Source organism: Schistocerca nitens, chromosome 3 (genome assembly GCF_023898315.1).
Source record: "Schistocerca nitens isolate TAMUIC-IGC-003100 chromosome 3, iqSchNite1.1, whole genome shotgun sequence".
Lineage (NCBI taxonomy): Eukaryota > Metazoa > Arthropoda > Insecta > Orthoptera > Acrididae > Schistocerca > Schistocerca nitens.
This window is the reverse complement of record NC_064616.1, coordinates 751,312,737-751,335,584: the sequence shown is the minus strand read 5'-3', so window position 1 is coordinate 751,335,584 and position 22,848 is coordinate 751,312,737. Positions and strand designations below refer to the sequence as shown.

At 38.2% G+C, this 22,848-nt stretch overlaps 1 protein-coding gene across 5 annotated transcripts in view; it reads right to left on the bottom strand.

Moving 5' to 3' along the window:
• The window catches only part of LOC126248751 (uncharacterized), a 308,443-nt gene that overhangs the window by 4,429 nt on the left and 281,166 nt on the right, over positions 1 to 22,848 (bottom strand). For all 5 annotated transcript variants that reach the window (XM_049950090.1, XM_049950089.1, XM_049950093.1 and 2 more), the window contains 2 exons: positions 20,583 to 20,709; positions 17,854 to 17,949 (listed from right to left, as the gene is read on the bottom strand). In XM_049950090.1, coding sequence (XP_049806047.1) covers positions 17,854 to 17,949; positions 20,583 to 20,709 — 223 coding nt within the window. The remainder of the gene's footprint in view (positions 1 to 17,853; positions 17,950 to 20,582; positions 20,710 to 22,848) is intronic.

Genomic DNA, 22,848 nt, shown 5'->3' with positions numbered 1-22,848 from the left:
ATGAACATAATAAAATTGTTACGCAATAAAATCTCTAGTGGCTATGATGAAGTACCTGACCTCATATTAAAGGTGTGTGCTCCCCATATAGTAAATCCATTATCAACCATCTACAACCAATCATTAAAAACTGGCATTTTTCCAGATGCTCTCAAAATAGCTAAAGTCTCACCATTACTAAAGAAAGGTTCCCCTGATTTAGTATCCAATTATAGACCATTATCCATATTAAGCATCTTTTCAAAAATCCTGGAAAAACTTTTTTATGACAGGCTTATAAATTTCATAAAAAACCACGCACCAATCAGCATTCAACAACATGGTTTTAGTAAATCTTTATCCACCCAGACAGCATTTTTTGAACTGTTGGACCACATACTGAAATCAATTGACCAACATAATATAGCTGCAGGTATCTTCTTAGATCTCTCTAAAGCCTTTGACGTACTAGATCATAAAATACTGCTTGCTAAATTGGAAAGAAGAGGAATAAGAGGTGTGGCTCACAACTGGCTATGCTCTTACCTACAAAACCGCAGACAGAAGGTATCACTTCAATACGATATTAATGTACAGAATAAAATAAATAACACAGTTTTCCTCTCGGAGGAAAGAACAATAAGATATGGTGTTCCCCAGGGTTCTGTTCCAGGGCCATTACTTTTCCTCATTTACATAGATGATCTTGTTGAACGTATGAGCCCACAAAAAACTATCCTGTTTGCTGATGATACAAGCATAGTGTTGACTGGATCTAGCCCTGAATCCCTTCAGACAATATCTGATAACTCTGTGGAAAAACTTTCTGAGTGGTTTAACAAAAATGGCCTAATTGTTAATAGTGGGAAAACTGTATGTATCAACTTCCATCTAATTCCCACATCCAGTCAAAAAACTATCCAAGTAAAGTTAAATAATGATAAAATTGAAAATGTAAATGCAACAAAATTTTTGGGTCTATGGGTCCAAAAAAATTTAAAATGGGACACACATATAAACAACTTATCAAAGAAACTCTCATCATTGTGCTATGGACTAAGAATACTAAAATCTACTACAAGTAAATCCACACTAATGCAAGCATACCATGTGCAGTTCCACTCACTGCTCCGCTATGGAATCATCTTTTGGGGAAATGCAACTCACAGCACAAATATATTTAAACTACAAAAAAGAGCACTGAGGATAATCTGTGGCCTCAAAAAGCTGGAATCCTGTAAATGTCAATTTATAAAACTTAATGTTCTAAACATCCCATCCCTATTCATTCAAGAAAAAATCCTATTCACCAGGGAATACCTCTCAAGAACAGGCAAATTAATCCAAAACAATGATACACGCTCATTATACCAGAGGGCAATCTAATATCCATCAAATTTTTTCAAGGACATCATCATACCAAAAATATATAACTCATCTGGGTGTCGTATTACACAATAAAATTCCAGAACAAATAAAAACTGCTCCAGATCCAATATTTAAAAATAAACTAAAGGCATTTCTGACAAAGCACTGTTTCTATTCAGTACAAGAATTCCTGGAAATGAAAAATTATAAAGTTCCTTTGTAAAATACTGTGATTAGAGTAAAACATTCTGTAGGCAAAATAATAACCTAATTTCTACTATACACAACTATGTTTCAGTTTCACTTCCCAAAATTTTTCAACTCGCTTTTGAATGTACAAGTACACATTCTATTAGTATTAAAACTTAATTGTCTGTGAAATCTCAATGTTAATTTCATGTTTAATGTAGTTTTTAAATGACATTGTCCTTCTGTTGTGTTTCCAGTTGACATTTTCACTATTCTGTAATCTCAGTGATTATTTGTGTAAATTTAAAGTAGCACTACATTGCCTACATGTTTCTTAGTTCCCCATGTAAATTGTTTGTATTCTCTGTATGTGAAGATACTATATTCATCAATGAACAATTTTGTGTACATTTTTTAAATGGCAGTCCATTGCCTATTTTTTTTCTCCATACTACATATTTATTAAGAAAAATGACTTGTCCTATATCATGTGTACTTTGTACAATATGTGATCCACAGGATAAATAAATAAATACAAAAACAAATACCAATCATGATTTTTCTTTATTTTACTTTTTGCACGACGCATTTTGAGAAATAATTCCCATTTTCAAGTGCATCACACATACTGACAACATCAAAAGAAATGGCTTAATACACACAAAAAATGCACTTGCAAATGGGAATTATTTCTCGAAACGTGTCATGCGAAAAGTAAAATAAAGAAAAATTGTGACTGGTAGCAGAACATTTATTTATTAATAAACAAACCTATATATTAAAACGTCAGGTTTTGTTGAATTGTGTGTTAGAAATTGTAAAAACTGAGTCTTACTGTGATTCAGCGTTAGTTTTTTTTCTACAAGCCATGAACTTTGATCATGAACTGCTCTATTTGAAACCGAGCCAATGTTGCACACAACATCCTTTACTACCAAGCTAGTGTCACCAGCAAACATAAATATTTCAGAGTTACCTGTAATACCATAGGGCATATAATTTATATAAATAAGGAACAGTTGTGGCCCCAACACCAATCCCTGGGGCACCCCCCACTTGACAGTACCCCACTCAGACCCCACATCACAGCCATTCTCAACATTGTGAATAATGACATTTTGTTGTCTGTTGCTAAAGAAAGAGGAGGTATTCCCCATATTCTGTAATGGTCCAACTTCTGGAGCAATATTCTATGATCAACACAATGAAACGCCTTAGTTAAATAAAAAATATGCCTAGTGTTCGAAACCTTTTATTTAACCCATGCAGCACCTCACAGAGAAAAGAAAATATAGCATTTTCAATTGTTAAATGACTTCTAAAGCCGAACTGTACATTTGATAGCAAATCATGTGATATAAAATGATCAATTATCCTTACCTACACAGCCTTTTCAATAACTGTAGCAAACACTGATGGCATAGAAATAGGTCTAAAATTGTCTACATTATCTTTTTCTCACTTTTTATAAAGTGGCTTTACTAGTGAGTACCTTAATTGTTCAGGAAACTGACTATTCCTAAAGGAAAAATCACAAATATGACTAAATACAGGGCTAACATGTGCAGCACAGTACTTTAATATTCTGCATTTGTTCTTCAGCAGAGCAAAGTATGGGTTTCTGTGGTGCCAGTCTGCACATTTCAAATGCCTCCAAGTATTAGCAATCAAAGTTCATGTCTGGAGATATCCTGTAAAAATCAACTCCCTGGTGTTAAGTTCCGTAACTCACTTGCCACTCCAGGTGCCATCTATTGGCATTTTGCAAACTGGACAGGTTAAAATGTCCAATATAATCTGCTCCCTGTCGGGAAATATTGTACCTTTGTGTGTGCAGAACTGGACTTTCAAGGTCCTTTGTTCAGACAGGTACTGCTGAGCATCCATTGACAGCAGATGCTACTAGGTAGCTTGGAGACAATGATGCGAGCAGATGCACATCTTGACCAGCAAAAGGGCCACAGCTTGCAGGCAACTTCTAATGTTTATTTATTTATTTATTTAAATGTCAAGTTCTCTAGGACCAAATTGAGGAGAAAATCTCCAAGGTCATGGAACGTGTCAGTACATGAACTTACAACATAAAAAGTAATAACAGATAAAAATAAATGTTCATGAACCTGAAAGAAAATCAGTACACAAGTTCAAGCAAACGCAATCAGAAATACAATGAGAATTATCTTAATTTTTCAAGGAACTCCTCGACAGAATAGGAGTGACCCATGAGGAAACTCTTCAGTTTCGATTTGAAAGCGCGTGGATTACTGCTAAGATTTTTGAATTTGAGTGGCAGCTTATTGAAAATGGATGCATCAGTATACTGCACACCTTTTTGCACAAGAGTTAAGGAAGTGCGATCCAAATGGAGGTTTGATTTCTGCCGAGTATTAACCGAGTGAAAGCTGCTTATTGTTGGAAATAAACTAATATTGGTAACAAGAAACGACAATAAGGAATATTCATATTGAGAGGCCAATGTCAAAATACCCAGACTTGTGAAAAGAGGTCGACAAGAGGTTTGTGAACTCACACCACTTATTGCCCGAACCGCACGTTTCTAAGCCAAAAATATCCTTCTAGAATGGGAAGAGTTACACCAAAACATAACACCATACGACATAAGTGAATGAAAATATGCAAAGTAGACTAATTTTCGTGTCGAAATATCACTCACTTTCGATACCGTTCGAATAGTGAAAATGGCAGTATTAAGTCTTTGAACAAGATCCTGAACGTGGGATTTCCACGACAGCTTACTATCTATCTGAACACCTAGGAATTTGAACTGTTCAGTTTCACTAATCATATGCCCGTTCTGTGAGATTAAAACGTCAGGTTTTGTTGAATTGTGTCTTAGGAACTGTAAAAACTGAGTCTTACTGTGATTTAACGTTAGTTTATTTTCTACAAGCCATGAACTGAGGTCATGTACTGCACTACTTGAAACCGAGTCAATGTTGCACACAACATCCTTTACTACCAAGCTAGTGTCATCAGCAAACAGAAATATTTTAGAGTTACCCATAATACTAGAGAGCATATCATTTATATAAATAAGGAACAGGAGCGGCCCCAACACTGATCCCTGGGGCACCCCCCACTTGACAGTACCCCACTCAGATCCCACATCACAGCCGTTATCAACATTGTGAATAATGACCTTTTGCTGCCTGTTGCTAAAGTAAGAGGTGAACCAATTGTGAGCTACTCCCCTTATTCCGTAATGGTCCAACTTCTGGAGCAATATTGTGTGATCAACACAGTCAAATGCCTTTGTTAAATCAAAAAATACGCCAAGCATTCGAAACCTTTTGTTTAGCCCATCCAGTACCTCACAGAGAAAAGAGAATATAGCATTTTCAGTTGTCAAACGACTTCTAAAGCCAAACTGTACATTTGATAGCAAATCGTGTGATATAAAATGATCAATTAACCTTACATACACAGCCTTTTCGATAACTTTTGCAAACACTGATGGCATAGAAATAGGTCTAAAATTATCTACATTATCCCTTTCTCCCTTTTTATAAAGCGGCTTTACTACTGAGTACTTTAATCGCTCAGGAAACTGACCATTCCTAAAGGAAAAATTACAAATATGGCTAAATACAGGGCTAACATGTGCAGCACAGTACCTTAATATTCTACTAGACACTCCATCATAACCATGAGAGTCCTTAGTCTTCAGTGATTTGATTATTGTCTCAATCTCCCTCTTGTCTGTATCACAGAGCAGTATTTCAGATGTCAATCTCTGAAAGGCATTTGCTGATTTATCAGAAACAGAAATATTATTACTGCTAACTGACTTTATATCGTCAACCTTGTGCTGCTGACCAGACACTTCCTTCACAACTGACCATATGGCTTTAATTTTATCCTGTGAATTAGCTATTCTATTTGCATACCACATACTTTTTGCCTTGCTAATAACATTTTTAAGCACCTTACAATACTGTTTGTAATGGGCTACTGTAGCTTGATTGTGACTACTTCTAACATTTTGATATAATTCCCGCTTTGTTCTACATTATATCCTTATCCCACTAGTCAGCCAACCGGACTGTCCATTACTGCTAGTACCCTGTTTAGAATGTTCTAATGAAATCAACTCTCAAAGAGCATGAGAAATGTGTTATGGAAAGCATTATATTTATCATCTATATTATCGGCACTATAAACATCTTGCCACTCTTGTTCCTTGACAAGTTTTGAAAAACTCTCTATTGCTGTTGGATTAACTTTCCTACGTAGTTTGTAATTAAATACGACATTGGTTAGAGTACAAAAACCTTTTAATGTTAAAATTTGTGCATCATAGTCTGAAAGGCCATTCACCCTTTTACTAACAGAATGCCCATCTAGTAATGAAGAATGAATAAAAATATTGTCTATGACTGTGCTACTGTTCCCCTGCACCTTAGTTGGAAAAAAACAGTTTGCATCAGATCATATGCATTTAGGAGATCTACCAACATTCTTTTTCTTGCACAATCATATACAAAAGTAATATTGAAGTCACCACATAGAACTACTTTCTGGTACTTCCTACAAAGTGAATCAAGAACCCTCTCTAGCTTAAGCAAAAATGCTCTGAAGTCGGAGTTAGGGGACCTATAAACAACAGCAATTAGAAGTTTAGTTTCACTAAATTCAACTAATGCTGCACAACTTTCAAATATCTGTTCGTACAGAGCCACTCCCCTACCCCGCAAGGAACTCCTTGAGAAACAGCCAGCTAATCTGTAGCCTGGTAAAGGAAGCCTCTGAATTATCAAATTATTTAAGTGGTGCTCTGATATACCAATAATTTCAGAGTTAACATCTATTAGCAGTTCACTAACTTTATCTCTAATACCTCTTATATTTTGATGAAATATGCTAATTCCTTCTCTACTTGGAAACATTACATCCTCTGGAGGTGAGCCCTTAGTTACAGGCACTTCCTTTAAGCAGGTATACCTATCAGCTGACTTCAGTCTAAAAAAGGTGCAGCTCTAACACCAACTACTATAGGAATTTTTCCATGAGTGATACCAATACCATCACCACCACCATCACCACCCACTACACTGTCACCTATAAGCTTAGCCAGCCTCCCCTTCCCATATCTATTGAGGTGCAGGCCATGCCTAGTGAAACCCCATCTACTGATAGACCCAACTGGCGCCACTGAGATGTGATCCATGCCCTCTGCCATCAGTGCCCGCCCCAGCCCCACATTAACATGCCTAACAGCTGCATTAAGGTGAGACCGATCATGACGCTGAAACAGTTGCACGAAATGCACATTAGTACCACCAGTTTGAGTAGTTATCTTAACCAAGTCACGACTGACATCATATTCCCCGTCCCTATCGAGACTGTTCCCTGCTCCACCCACTATCACTACCTGCTATTCTTACATAACTCCCCTATGCTTTCAGTCACCTGAGCCAACCCTGCACTAGGCTTCACAATGCTGGTGACCTGGTACTCACTCCCCAACACTTCCTGCAACTGCTGGCCCACACCTCTACCGTGGGAACTACCTAGCAGCAGAACCTTCTTCCTGCTAGACTTTGCAACTAACCTAGACCTCCTAATTGCTGAGGACTGCTGCAAGTTACCTACATCTACGGCTACACGAGGCTCCTCTCCACTCATCTCTGACAGTTGGTCGTATCTATTGCATGTATGCAAAGTAGAACTGTCTGAGTACCTCCTCTTCCTAGCTACCTTCTTGCCAACTGCCAGTTCCCATTCCCCACCACTCTTCACCCTCCTCAACCTATCTCGTTCCTCCTTTGCGCATTGTAACTGCACCTGAAGGGCACAGATCTTACACTCCTGCTCCTCTATTAACTTGTTTCTACTACAGATTCTACATTGTCAGGAGAGGATATCCCTAAAATGACCACTGGCTTCCCCACTCCATTCCCCCCAATGAAAATACTTTGAACAAATCCCACACCGTAATCCACAACTCACAAACCTACGACAGAGCCCACACTTTTTACTCATGGTAAATTTTACAGTTACTGAAAAAAAGCTATACGTCTACGTTACCAAAGTTCAGCTACACCAGTAGAACTATTTAAGAACTAACAATAATGGTCTCGAAATTCTCTGCCGACTAAGAAAGCAGCTACTTGTATTAATACTACTACAATGCAGCCGATACCAATACCGGCAAAACTTCACAAAATTATTAGCTACAACCAAAAAATTAAAACTACCACTGTAACACTAAGCAAAGTTAAAACACTATATGAAAATTTTACTGAAATATTTCACTAGAAAGAATAATAAACGTCAGTTGAAAACTAAAGCACGAAAATTACTAATGACTTCAACACACTGAAATCTCTCTAAAACACAGCGAGCGAACGATTACAAAAGTTTATTAAGTCATTATTTCGCACAAACGGCACGTAACAACACTGAAAACTATTAAATTTAATAACTGTATTACAGAGCACAAATAAGTTTGTCAGTACTTAGCTTATAACCGCTACAGCTGCAGTGCATGCCGCAAAATGTAAACACACTACATGTATTACTGAATATCACTTTGTGCACTTGTAAGGTAGTACAGAATAAAGTATTTTCACATAAAGTTTGTGTTCTGTCTTATCATTGGGGATTGGAAATAAGGGGAAGGCAGTGAGTCCTCTCGTACTACACACTCCGAACTGAAATTTTCCAATGCAGGACCAGAGAGCTGCAAGTGAATTACATATATTTTTTGGTCCTCCAGGCTGGATACAATGAGCATGCGGAACAGTTACATTAGTTATATTCATGCATGTGTTTGTTCCAGAATTTGTAAACATTTAAAAAACTGCAAGAAACTAACCACATGAAAGTTGCACACATTCTCAGTTTCATCGGTAAGCACTACGCAGTGTTCCAAGGGCTGTTTGAGCTTGATAACAACAGCCTTAACAACAGTGTTTTCAGAGACATTTTTCACCATGGTTAATGTGCAAACCAATGTGCATTAACCAATGGTTAATGCAAACTACAGGGAGTTCAGACACTGACAGCGCCAACCAGCTGAAACTTTGCGCCATTGGAGACTGCAGCCCCAGGCACATTAGTTGCTAGGGTGTGAGGCACCCTTGCTGTTTCAGTTCACACTGACTGCAACCTGATAAGTGCAACTCTTGGCTGCTTGTTTCCATCTGCCTACTTCTGAAATGGATTTTTCTGATAGAATGCAATTAGTCAAACAGAGAGGAGTTGCAAAGACTGCTGTTACACACTTAGATATTTTTTTGGAGACTGCAAATAACTGCTAAAATCAAAATTAAGCAGACTGAAGCAGATTCAGACTGATTTTGAGTCATCTCAAGGTCGGATGGAAATTGAAGATGAATCTGCGGAAGGATGAGCAGAATTTGAGGATTCCTGTGACTTCACTGAATCCACTATCAATGGTTTAATGAAGAGGCATGCTCAACCTATGGAACTGACTCTGTCATGCAGTTTTAGTACTTTGAAACTACCTTCTATTAACTTACCAAATTCCAAAGGGGGACTATCTTAAGTGGTCGTTGTATAGAGATGACTTTCTCAGTCTGACAATTCAGCTGATGATGTGCTGAATTTCACTACTTTAATTCCACTTTACCAGGTGAAGCAAGGTAGCTCTTTAAACATATATCTGTCACATCAGGAAATGTAATGATTGTTTTGGAGCTTATCTTGCAAAGGTATGAAAACTCAAATACAATTGCAGCCAGAAATGCAAAGGCTTTGTTGCTTTTACCTCCAGTCAGCCATGGCACAACAACTGATTACAGGCAATTAATTAATCATGTGTGTGGCCAATTGAGGGCATTAGAGGCTCTTAAACCTGACACCCCACTAGATGATGTCATTCTTTTAGAAGTGATCCTGGCTGCTCTGCAACCCACAGACCATCATGAGTGGGAGGTACAAATGTCTGAGTGAATGTTTATTACTTTAAATCAGTTGTTGAAGTTTTTGGAAACAAAATGTCAAGCTCTTAAATTGATACAATTCAAAAACAGCACTTCAGAAGATTTGCAAGACAGTTATAATACCATAAATCAAACAAAACATGTTGCAGAAAGCACATCTGGCTTACACTGATAGAAAAGAAAACTGCAAATTTTGTAATCAATATCACCCTGTCACCAAAAGCAAGGGGGCTTCACAATACTGGTACCAACAATTGGCAGATGTTTATCATGAAAAATAAACTTTGTTTTTTTGGGCATCTGCCCTGATTATTTTGCTAATATGTGCAAGGCTCCCCACTTGTAGGATTTGTAATGGAAGGCACAATACACTGCACCACAGGTCAGCTGACTCCAAGAGTAGCCATATTGATGACTCTAGAAGCTGCTCTTTGTCCCAGCAGATTACTAAGGGGAGACTGCATGGCAACTGTAATGCACTGTTGGCAGTATAAAAGACATCATGGTTAGACAGCAATCTTGTGGGGCACTACTAGACAGTGTGAGCCAACAGTACTTTATATCCAAGGGCAGGGCAAATAAACTTAATTTGAAACTAAGAAAACAGTCATTCCTGGTGAAAAGTATAAAAAACAGCTTTGCCACTTTTGTGTCACTTACTTAATTGTTCTCGCAATACAATCTCTTGTGCTGTTCTGGACAGTGTCAACAGTGAGTTGCCATCTAGTTACATGGACACAAAAGGTTGGAACATTCCATTTGGTCTGCTTCTTGCTGATCCAGACTTCTATAAGCCTGGCCCAATAGACATGGTTCTGGGGGTTGACGTTTTCTTTGATTTCATAGGCAAGGAAAGATTAGAGAAGAATCATCCCACAGTAATTAACACAAAATGTGGTTGGGTTTTGTCAGGTGGAGTTCCTCCAACTCCATACAAGACTGTGTACAGGAAAAATAAACCATGTGGGGCACACATTCAGCAACATACTGCTCATGATGGAAATCAGAGATTTGTAGGCCAGTTTGGTGTATCACAACAAGCCTCTTGACAACGGGAAAGACTGAGATTTAATGTAGAACCCTTTCTGTGCCTATTCTAAACTCCCTATCCCTAAGATTCCCACCAACAGGTTGCACACAGATGATAGCTGGTGCAACAAATGACTCAATCTTTGGAAGAAGTGGTCCACTGAGTTATTGCATAAGCTGCAGAAATGCAGTTAACTGACATCGGAAGGAGCATGGCGCACCAAGATTGGAAATTAGTTGGTGGTTAACAAGGATAACTTGCTCATTTGGTGTGGAGGCTGGGTGCCATCGACCAGCTGTTTTCTGGTCCTAATAAGCATGTGCATGTAGTGATGGTGAAATATGGCAATGAGTAACTTAAAAAGTCTGTTAGTGAAACTGGGTTCATTGCCTAAAAGGTGAATCAGTGATGTGTTCCCTCTCATTTGTTATGTGGTGGTACATGATGAAAGCACATCATCAAATTGCTATTTATAGGAAAGAATCATTGCACACAATCTCAGCTTGGGAACCTGTGTATATTTTCTTGTGGATTGACTGTTGTCCATACTGGTTTCTTAAGTTTCATACACAGTGTGACAATAATATTTTTGTTGCTTTTGCGTCCTACATGTTAGTACTTTACATGTCTTTTATGGAGTATGAAAGTAATATTTATTGTTTTTTTTATGTCTTACATGTTAATACCATTCATGTTTCATATGCATCATCACAGTCACATTTTGTTGGTTTTGCACATCCTAAATTTTAGTTTATTTCATTTTTATATGCTCAGGTATTGTGTCTAACTATATTTTTATTGTTTTTCTTGTTTGTAAATTACATTTTCATTTTGTTGCTTGTTAAATTTATGTTTATCTTGTATGATGAGAAGACTCATTTCAGAGTGGAAGTATGCTGAGTTCCTTAAATCACTCAATCACAGTTCTGGCCTTGTAACATGGTGCATTATTTTACTGAAAAATTCCACTGCCATCGGGAAACATGATTGTCTTGAATGGGTGTATGTGGTCCATGAAGGGGTGTATGTGGTCTACAAGCAGTATACAATGTTCCTTGACTATCATGGTACCTTGCACAAGCTCCACTGGACCCATGGATGCCCACATGAATGTTCTCCAGAGCATAATGGAGCTGCTGCCAGCTTGTCTCCATCCCACAGTACAGGTGTCAAAGAGTTGTTTCCTTGGAAGACAATGGGTTTGCGCACTTCAATGGACATGATGGGGAAGGTATCAGGATTCTTCAGACCATGCAATGCTCTTCCACTGTACTAACATCCAGTGCCAATGGTCATGTGTCCATTTCAGTCATAGTTGCTGATGTTATTGTGTTAACATTGGCACATGCATAGGTCCTCAGCTGCAGAGGCCCATCATTAGGAGTGTTCAGTGCACTGTGTGTTCAGACACACTCGTACTCTGCCCAGCATGTAAGTCTGACGTTAGTTCCACCACAGTTCACCACCTGTCTTGTTTTACCAGTATGTCCAACCTACAATGTCCGACATCTGTAATGAGGGGTGGCCACCCAAGCCGATCATGTCTGGACTTGGTTTCACCTGGTTTCGCTACACGTTGAAAGATTCACCACAGCAATCCTCAAACACCTGGCAAGTCGTGCAGTATCCAAAATGCTCGTGCTGAGCCTCTGGGCCATTGTAACCTGCCCTCGGTCAAACTCAAATAGATGGTGTGCCTTTGCCATTTTACAAATGGACAGCACGCTCACTGATACTACACGCATTGTGCGTATGTCTGATTAGTAGTGATTTCCTCACCAGGTGACCCTGTTATCATGTGGATGGGTTTATATCAATAAAAGGTCAGTGGCAGAATGATCTAGCTGATCAGTGTATATAAAGCATATATTTTATGTCGCTTAGGTGGGCAAGACTGTTATAAAATGCAAATCAGAATTATATTTATCCAACCCATGACTGTTGCAATATAAACAGACGGATGAATTCACTGCAAAGCAGCTGCTAATATTGCTATTGTCTCATATCAAATTACTGCTGAGACAGTGAGCATTGATATATATCTAGTACATACACCAAAAAGCCTAGTACTTCGAAACAGTATGCATGATGAGAATATGACAAATATATGTCAAAACAGAACATACTGCCACACAAAAAAAGTTTACTCGAGTCTGCACATTGAAGGAATGCAAATTTATATATACAGCACAAATTGGAAAAAGTATACAATTTCATATTGGTACAGTCCTGAATGTCCATTTTATGTCAAAGAATCAATGGACGCAAAGTTCACTTATATGTTCCCTGAAATGAGAATTTGGCATGCACTGGTTAAGTCAGGAACAACCTGGTGACTTTCTAAGACACCTGAACAGTCTCCATGCTAACATAAAATTTACAATGGAGGTAGAAAAGAGGCAATAGCTATCCATTGTAGATGTGCTGATCACGAGGATGGTGAAAACCTGGGGCACAGCATGTATCAAAAACCAACACACACAGACCGATACCTGCAAAAACTGTCAAAACATCACCCAAGCCAGAAAAGAGGCATGATTAATATCCTCGTAACATGAGCAAGATGAATATGTGAGCTGCAGAACCTCAGATGCAAGCAGCAACACCCAGAAAGTGTTCTGAGAAACATTGGGTACTCCACCAGTTGCAAAGGGAGTGTCACAGAATCAAACAGTCAGCGAAGTATTACATCAGAACAAGAAATGTCGGGTATGGCCTTCTGGCAAACTTTACCACAGTGATGGACAGAATCAGCTGCATATTGAGTAACTTGGAAGTAGATACCATCAGAGTAGTGAAGCAACTTAAATCACTTAATAAAAGCAAGTCTTCTGGTCCAGACTGTATACCAATTAGGTTTCTTTCAAAGTACACTAATTCAATAGCTTCATACTTAACAATCATATAGAACTGCTCACTCGATGAAAGATCCGTACACACAGACTGGAAAGTTGCACAGATCACACCAGTGTTCAAGAAAGGCAATAGGAGTAGTACACTAAATTACAGGGCCATATAATTAACATTGATATGTAGCAGGATTTTGGAACATTTATTGTGTTCAAACATTATGAAGTACCTCAAAGACAGTCTATTGACAGACAGTCAACACAGATTTAGAAAACATTATTCTTGTGAAACATGACTAGCTCTTTACTCACATGAAGTGCTGAGTGCTATTGACAAGGGATTTCAAATTCTGTATTTCTAGATTTCCAGAAGGCTTTTGGCGCTGTACCTCACAAGCTGCTTGTAATAAAATTGTGTGCTTATCATCTCAGTTCGTAGTAACTGACAGACAGTCATCGAGTAAAATACAAGTTATTTCTGGCATTCCCCAAGGTAGTGTTATAGGCCCTCTGCTGTTCCTTATCTATATAAACAATTTTGGAAACAACCTGAGCAGCTGTCTTAGGTTGTTTGCAGAGGACATTGTCATATATTGTCTAGTAAAGTCATCATAAGATCAAAACAAATTGCAAAAGATTTAGAAAAGACATCTGTATGGTGTAAAAATTGTCAATTGACCCTAAATAATGAAAAATAGTGCGGCATCCACATGAGTGCTAAAAGGAAATTATTAAACTTCGGTTACACAATAAATCAATGAAATCTAAGGGCTGTAAATTCAACAAAATATGTAGGAATTACAATAACGAACAACTTAAATTTGAAAGAACACAGAAAATGTTGCACGGAAGGCAAAGCAGAGACTGTGATTTATTGTCAGAACACTCAGAAGATGTAACAGATGTACTAAAGAGACTGCCAACATTACGGTTTTGGATCACTGCTGCACAGTGTGGAAGCCTTACCAAATAAGGACTGATAGAGTAGAGCAGCATATTTTGTATTATCATGAAATAGGGGAGAACAAGTCACAGACATGATTCAGAATTTAGGATAGACATTATTAAAACAAAGGTGTTTCTCGTTGCAGCAGGATCTTCTCACTAAATTTCAATCGCAAACTTTGTCCTCTGAATGCAAAAATATTTTGTTGATACCAACATACATACCGAGAAATGACCATCATCATAAAATAAGGGAAATCAGAGCTCCACAAAAAGCTAGAGGTGTTCAGTTTTTTCCACATGCTGATCAAGAGGGCGGAACTCTGCCAGGCATTTAAGTGTGATTTGCAGAGTACCCATGTAGATGTAGACTGTGAAAACACAGCATAATGATTGTTTCTAAGCTATCAAAGAAGACTGAAGAGTGTCTTAAATTGGCAAAGGAAAAAAGGGACCTATTTGCAATGTTGGGAACATTCTGCATATCATGCACACATAGAAAAGTCTATTTTGGAATGACCAATGATCAATCAACAGCAGATCACTGAATGTAAGTGGCATTGCAGATTGGGGGAGGTGGAGAAATCAACCATGGCAGAGCGCATGCTGTGTGAGACTGACCACATAGTAGAATTCGTCGACACTTAAGTTCTTGCTGAAGAGAATTGCCATCACAAACACCTGTTCAGGAAAGCTATAGAAATACAAAAATATGACAACAGCTTCAATAAGAAAGAAGAAAACCTCAAGGTGAACAGATCCTAGATCCATATCCTGCAGCAAACAACTGTTGAATGTAGCAAGGGGAAAACCACAGTGGCAATGACCATGGAAAGGCCCTTGGGCATTTGTACACCAGGTACATAATTATAATCTGGGGCCAGAAACTTAACTCCAGTCCACAATCAGCAATGGAGGGTGAAGCTCTGACAATGCCAGCCACTCGAGCTTCCAAAATGTCAGGAAAATCATCAAACAATCATCAGCCAAAGAACCCAAGACAGAGGCCAACAGGCAATTTGGCAATATGAACACTGTGCAGGAAAACATAAAAAATATAGTACGCAACTCCTAGAATTGATAGCATTCAATGTCTGTAAATTTACAGGCAAGAATTTAATAAAAATCAAACAATTTAATGATGTAATAAATAAATTCATTCCTAATTATGCTTCTCCACCCACATCATTAAACTACTATGCCAGAAAGGTGTACCATTTAACGATCTAAAAATCCTATGAAGCCATTACTTTCTGTTCATTGTTTAGTACAGTTTAATGCAGGTTATCCACATGCAAATGCAACAGAAGCATATTTTCAGGACAGTCCATTCTTATTACAAGCCTAGTGCTAACTGCCTTACAGTCTTCGCATTCATATAATTGTGGAGAACGTAGCAAAACTATTCATAAATTGCAAACGAGTCTCTTCCCATCATTACTCAATCAAGATCTGGTCAATAAATTTATGGTGTGGAATTGTTCATTGTCACCTACCACAGATAACAATGTCCAGACTGGCTTGGTATACTTCCAATCATTAGGCTCAACATTAGCAGTGTCAGATCCTGTTAGTAAAAAGTAACAGTACAATTCATTTGTGCTCCAGCATTAAATATGCTATCGCCAATGCACTTACATTTACAACTAAACTGAGATAAAACATCTGATGCAACAAAAACATTTGTTTTCAATTGGAAATCATTCAGTGCTCACAGTTTTGATAATTTTCCTACTGATACCACTTGAGACATTCAAGAACTGGATCTAAGGCCCAGAAAAATCTACATATACATACATTCCTTGTGGCTATCAGTGAAGTAACAGGAGCAACAACCAAAGGTAATGACTTTTTTTAATACACAATACCAGTTACTGTTTCAACAAATTGTCATGCTTTTACAGGCACACAGAGAATTTCCAAGTGATTATTCCACCTACACTCAACTGTCCAAGTGAAATGATAATTCTGTAAAAACTGATGGAGCATCACTTACAAGAAGCAATTACCCTTTCCACATGGTTAACTGAATTCTATTAGATGTTATGTGTATAGCAATTACACTGTGATGTCTACACAAAATGCTATAAACCTCATAATCAAGAGTTTGCCAACTGCCTATGTCATCAGTAGCTTGTGAATGGATTCTCATGGGCAATTTTTAGATTTCATGTGGAAAATTTTTAAGGGTGCATATTCCAATTTTTCAATGTAATTAAAGTGATCTCCATGGAAATACTACCCTACAGAATAACAACAAATATTATTGCTTTCGTGAGACTTCAGTGTGCCATCATAACCAATAACAGTTCATTAGTCAGACAGACATTCTCCAGCTTTTTTAGGCCCATAATGGACGAACCCCAGTCTCCATCCAGTGTTCAAATGGAGTAGTGGTTTATAAATAATGAGGTAAGGGCACCTGTACAAACAGTGTAAATGATACATTGATTGACTGCTCTTCAGGCAACAAAAAACCTGGATGCAAAGCACACATAATAAAATACATGTATTGTGTGTGTTAAAATCCATTTATTATGTGGCATAGTCATGCATGGGTGATACTTTTGTATTATGAAATGCCCTGAATTTTGCAGCCCAACTGACCAATATCAACACGCTACAATTTAAGCAGAACTATGAGCACCAGAGTGTGAAACATCACTATTTATACTTTTGTGGCCACTACTTACCAGGCCTAGAGGAAATTTTTCCGTACATACACCAACTTTTATTTGGTATGCACTATGTGTTACTGAGTGTTGAACCCTGATACAACACTGAGGTCTTGTATAACTTAGATGTGACTATTATTTTGATGAAAAACATCATAATCATATTCCACTTCCCCATCTTTCTTACATTTTTACAAATAGTATGTGACAGGACTTGAAATTTCAATAAAGGATTTACTTACAATCCTCTGATAATGTGCTTCCCTTTTATATTGGTAAGTTCTAATGGAGTATCCACCTAGGTAGCCACGTCCATTAGCATTTCGATTCCAGGATTTGGGGAGATGCACTGACCCTGATTGAGCGTACCCAGTGGATTAACAAGGAGGGTTGGTGTGTCAGACAGTCTGAATGTGGCTTTTTGGTGATTTCACACCTCCCACAATGTGAATACTGGGCAGGTACCCATGTCCACTTCAATTATATGATTCACAAGCATTTAAAAATGTTTGCACACTTTCACAACGAAGACAACTGCGGGTACACAAATTCTATCCCAAGCCAACAGGGGAGGGGGTTACGGTGTGGCAAAAGGAAGAGCATTTGGTCACCCTCTACCACTAATATTGCCAAATCCAATAATTAACATGCTGATCCTGTGAAGATATGGGACAAAAACCAGGCAAAAGAAAAATAAATTCCAGTGAATCACCAGAAATGGCCTACATACACTACCACAATTAGTTATAGAGTTATTATACAACCAATATGTATTGTGTCATACTGAACAATCTACTGTAACTTGCCAGTTTGTTTATTCTGATGGCAACAAAAACATTTACTGCACTTATCCAATGAATTACTGGAATTATTATTTTACTTCTACTTACCATATGAACCAGTTTTTCCAAGAATGGCAAAAGTTTCATAAGCTCTGTGTCTGTTCGATCAACAAACCAGCTTTCTATTGGTATACCATTCTCCAACTGGAACAAAAATCATTTCATATTGGTACCATGTAGTGGCTTGGGGAAAAGAGGTCAGTAAATTACAATGGGCAATCAAAAAGTTTCTGTTTGAAGGCCTTAAGAGTCCAGAATTGGTACACCACTCAGGCAAAATCCCCATGAGCATTGAGGCAATTACCTCATGATGCATCAGCTTGAAGGTACCCACCATTTGATAAAACACTGTGTCTTGCTGTGTGAAGAAAACTGTAACTGCCTACTGCACATCCTCACCAGACACAAATCATCAACCCTTCAAGGCCTTTTTTATAGGACCAAATGTATGATAATTGCATGGGGAGAGATCGGGACTATGGGGTGGATGTTTGACTGTCTCCTACTTATATTTGTGTAACTTCTGGCTGGCCTCTCAGATCGACAGACATCTTGTGTTGAATTGGGACCATCTCATAACTTGGCAAACCATTCCACAATGGTGGTTTTTGACAGACATGCTGCCCCATACACATCCTTCATTCTCAGATGGAGTCTACCATTGTTTGTTCTTTGGAAGCCAAGAAAAGAGTAAAATCATGTTGGCACTGTCTGGATGGGTTGCAAAAAGATTCATGCCACACTAATTCCTTGTCTACATGCCGATGCTTACAAATCCGCATCGTAGCCACAACACATTGTATATACGCTGCAGCAACGCCATCAAATGAAAACATTTAGATCAGTCCTTATATCTGTGCAAATAAATACGCTATCAGAAGAAAAAGAAAAAGAATAAGAAGAAGAAGAAGAGAGAAACTCTTAAGAAAGGGTGAGAAAAAGCATATGGATCCACAGAACCAAACAGTAAATAAACAGCACACAAAAAAACATGTGGCTCAGCTGAAAGAGCTCACCAAATATTATTCAGTCCTTTCTACTATTCTTACTTGTCCTCTAGTTTACTGTTTCTCATTTTTTTCTGTTACTTAACATAAATCTTGTTCCTCTTCCTGATAATCACTCAGTGACAGATATGCAATTAGTAGACACGATTTGTACAGTTACATTCTAAGATTTTTGGATCTAAAAATTTATGACATGGGATGCCATTGCATAATTCTGAGATTCAATATATTTCTGAGTAAAATTTAAAGAAAAACTGTAATGAAACTTTCTGGCAGATTAAAACTGTGTGTCGGGCCGAGACTCGAACTCGGAACCTTTAAAGGCAAAGGTCCCGAGTTCGAGTCTCGGTCCAGCACACAGTTTTAATCTGCCAGAAAGTTTCATATCAGTGCACACTCTGCTGCAGAGTGAAAATCTCATTCTAAAAACTGTAATGCTGTTACCAAAATTCCAACAAATTTTATGGCTTTGTTGTTGGCATACATAATGGTGAAAACAGAAGTACTAAATAAGAGCCGGTCACTGTGGCCGAGCGGTTCTAGGCACTTCTGTCCGGAACCACGCTGCTGCTACAGTCACAGGTTCAAATCCTGCCTCAGGCATGGGTGTGTGTGATGTCCTTAGGTTAGTTAGGTTTAAGTAGTTCTAAGTCTAGGGGACTGATGACCTCAGATGTTAAGTCCCATAGTACTTAGAGCCATTTGAACTAAATAAGATGGTTTGTGTCTAGTATCCAAGGACCCAGTGATGTTGATGCAGAATTGCAGGAGGAAAAACTTTCCTAATTATCACTTTCCAGAATTCATCTACCTTGCCTCCATTTTCTTAATTTTCACATTTCTGAACTCACTATCTTGTTTCCTTTTTCTCTGCTGTTCTTCTTTACCCTCAAATGTTTCCTTGAAGCTTTCTCAGTTCTTTCTAGAGCTTTCTCACTGATAAAAAATTTATTACTGTTACACACAAAACAAACTTTGGTTTTGTCTTTACTGCACCTTGGCCGCTACTTCCATTTCTGACTCTTCTATAACTAAGTGTTACAGGCCAAAAGTTGCAAAATACCTCATCAGCACTAACAACAAATAGCAGCACAAAGATGTCTGGCACAAATTAACAAAATTTTTGATGATTTAGAAGCTCTTCACCTTTAAATTGATTTGTTATCTACAATTATCAACGGCTGAAGTCATCAAACTTAAACACATAACTACTTCACCATTAATTCTGGATACTCTGAAATGAAACAATTAACAGTAACTACTGGTAAAACTGGTTACACTTACAGCTCTGGCTAGCATACAAATGTAAAACATGCCTTCTATTACACACAATAGGCCAATGCAAGTTCATTGGAAACAATGCATACAAAGAGGCCAGTTAAAAGGCTTCTACCACTCCAGCCACTGTTTCAAATGGTCATTTGATCAACACTTTTATAATACTTTTGTGTTCAGCAGTGGCATAGTATAAAAAAATTAGCACTATACTTTTCTAAACTGTGGTTGTTAATGTAGTAATGTTTTCATTTTATTTCTCTCTTGCCTCCTTACAAGTTCTTCTCTCCTCCCTTCCCTGCACTCTTTTCCCTGTTTATGTTCATTATCATTCCAGAAGAAACAATAAAAGGGCAGCACTGAGTTTTATGTTGGCTGAACCAATCAACTTATCTTTCTATATTTCTTCTGTTTATCAGACTGATACATAAAATTCCCTAATTCTTATCAACTTCCATTACAGTTAATAAGAACACTGATCCATCAGCAACATACCTGGTAGCCAAATGCCTGTGGTGAATTATCCACAATGATTGTCTTTGATAAGTCTCTGCCCAGTATAGATAAATCCTTTATGTAATTTCCATTAACACAAATGCAATGTTCCCGGAACAGTCTGTGCCTGAAGGGAAAAAAATGTAAATATGACATCTTATCATAATACAACCACTTATAATTATAAAACCATAATATCACAAGCCAGTTAAATATCTAGTTTACTGCTCAATAAGAAACAGATTTAATATGAGTTTCCAGGAATATAAGTCCCCCATCCACAAATAAATAGCTGTGTGATCTGATATTTACCGAATACTCAACTGATAATGAAAACCCTGAGCTGTAATTTAAAAACTATCAGCATATCCTCAGCTGTGTGGGCACAGGCGTGCATGCATGAATGCGTGCGGTTTTGTCTAATTCCGATGAAGCCTTTTTTGGCTGACAGCTTACTTGTTTCACAGTCTTTTTGTTGTGCTTATCTGTGATTCAGCATCTGTGCTGTATGGTGAGTAGCAACTATCCTTTTCATAATATTGTCAGTATTCCTTCCTGGATTTTCTGGATATGAGTTCCACTACGTTTATACTGGAAATTTTGATTCCAACATCCCTGATAGTACTGGAAGTCTTTGCAGCTCGGGAGAAGTATAATTCCCCATAGACATTGAGGTGATTTGAGATGATGTACTTGTTCTGATGGAGACTTGGCAGACAGGTTTAAGGAGCCAATCCACTCATTTCTCCAATGTAGACATACTGGGGTTTGAACTTCACTTCTACAGAATATAAGTCCATTGCTTCAATCACTGTGCCATCAAACTATCAACTCTACGAGTTCTAACTCATAAATGCAGAATGAAGTAACAAATGAAAATTTGTACCAAGGCTGTGATTCAAACATGGTTCTCCTGTTCACTAGGAAGATGAGCTAAACACTATGCCATCCTGGCACAGTGGCTTCACACAACTGGGGAACAATGGGAACTTGTATTAGTTGGGAGGTATACTAGGGTAGTCCATGCAGTTTTACCAAACCACTGTGCCAGGATGGTGCACTGGCTAGCTAATCACCCTAGTGAGCAGGAGATCCAGGTTCGAATCCCAGCCTTGGTACAAATTTTCATCTGTCGTTTCAGTATGCATATATACATCATAGATGTTTGGGACTTGAAAAGGTCTCTAGAACTATATAGTTTCACTTGACCTACGCATTGTAGTTTTCATACACTTCGGTTACCAGGCAATCGAGTTAAGCTTCTTAGCACCTGACCTGCACATTTACCACAGCTCACAGAGTTTATTACCTCACCGGACAAAAGTCATCCCCTTAAAAGAGCACACCGATTGCTCAGGAAAATTACACATGGCGTAGAACTGGAACCAGTGACCCTCCACCACTGAAATGGTAGGTATGTGGCCATCAGTAGTAGGTCAGAAAAGTAAGATGGGTCAATATGGAGACATGACAGAATCGCACAGAGGAATTATCGTGTTTGGGCATGTCCGTGCCAACATATGAATGATGTTGCCAAATTTGCAGGTATAACAACACAGACTGCCCAAAATGTCTTCAAGGAATGGTGGATCACTTACAGCTATGCAACACAGCTTTAGAACAGTGGTTGTAAAAAGGACCTAATCAACGGGGCTGGATACAAATATCATGCCTTATCAATGACAATCGGTTTCAATCTTGACAGAAATTACTGCCATGAGTGAATGTAGGTCCATCTTAACCAGTTTTCAATGGGACACTGCAAAGGGAATTGCACACAATGGACATTTCAAATCGTGTAATTCATAGAAGGGCATTGCTCATGGTGGCACATAAACCTGCACATCTTCAGTGCGCCAAACACCACAGATGCTGGACAGTAGCTGACTGGAGGCATGAAGTGTGATCAAATAATTGCAAATTATTGCAATTATTGCAATTTTGTCTCTTTTTCCAGCAATGCTAGGTAATGAGTACACTGATGGTCCAAAGCCTGTGGAGGGAGTAGTTTATGCTGAAGGAGGTTGAGTGGTTTTGGGGGAGTTTTTTCAAACTAAAGCTTCAACCCACTCATTCTGGCTACTGTGAACACATATCAAGATATTTATTTCAACATTCTCGGTGACTTGCTCCTCATCATTATGATTTAACGTACATATTAGCTGCGGAAGATGAAACTAATTAATTAAGGAAATGTTTATCAGATTCCAATATGACAACAGCCACATTCGCTTATGCCTATGTTCCAAGCTTGATGAACACTTAG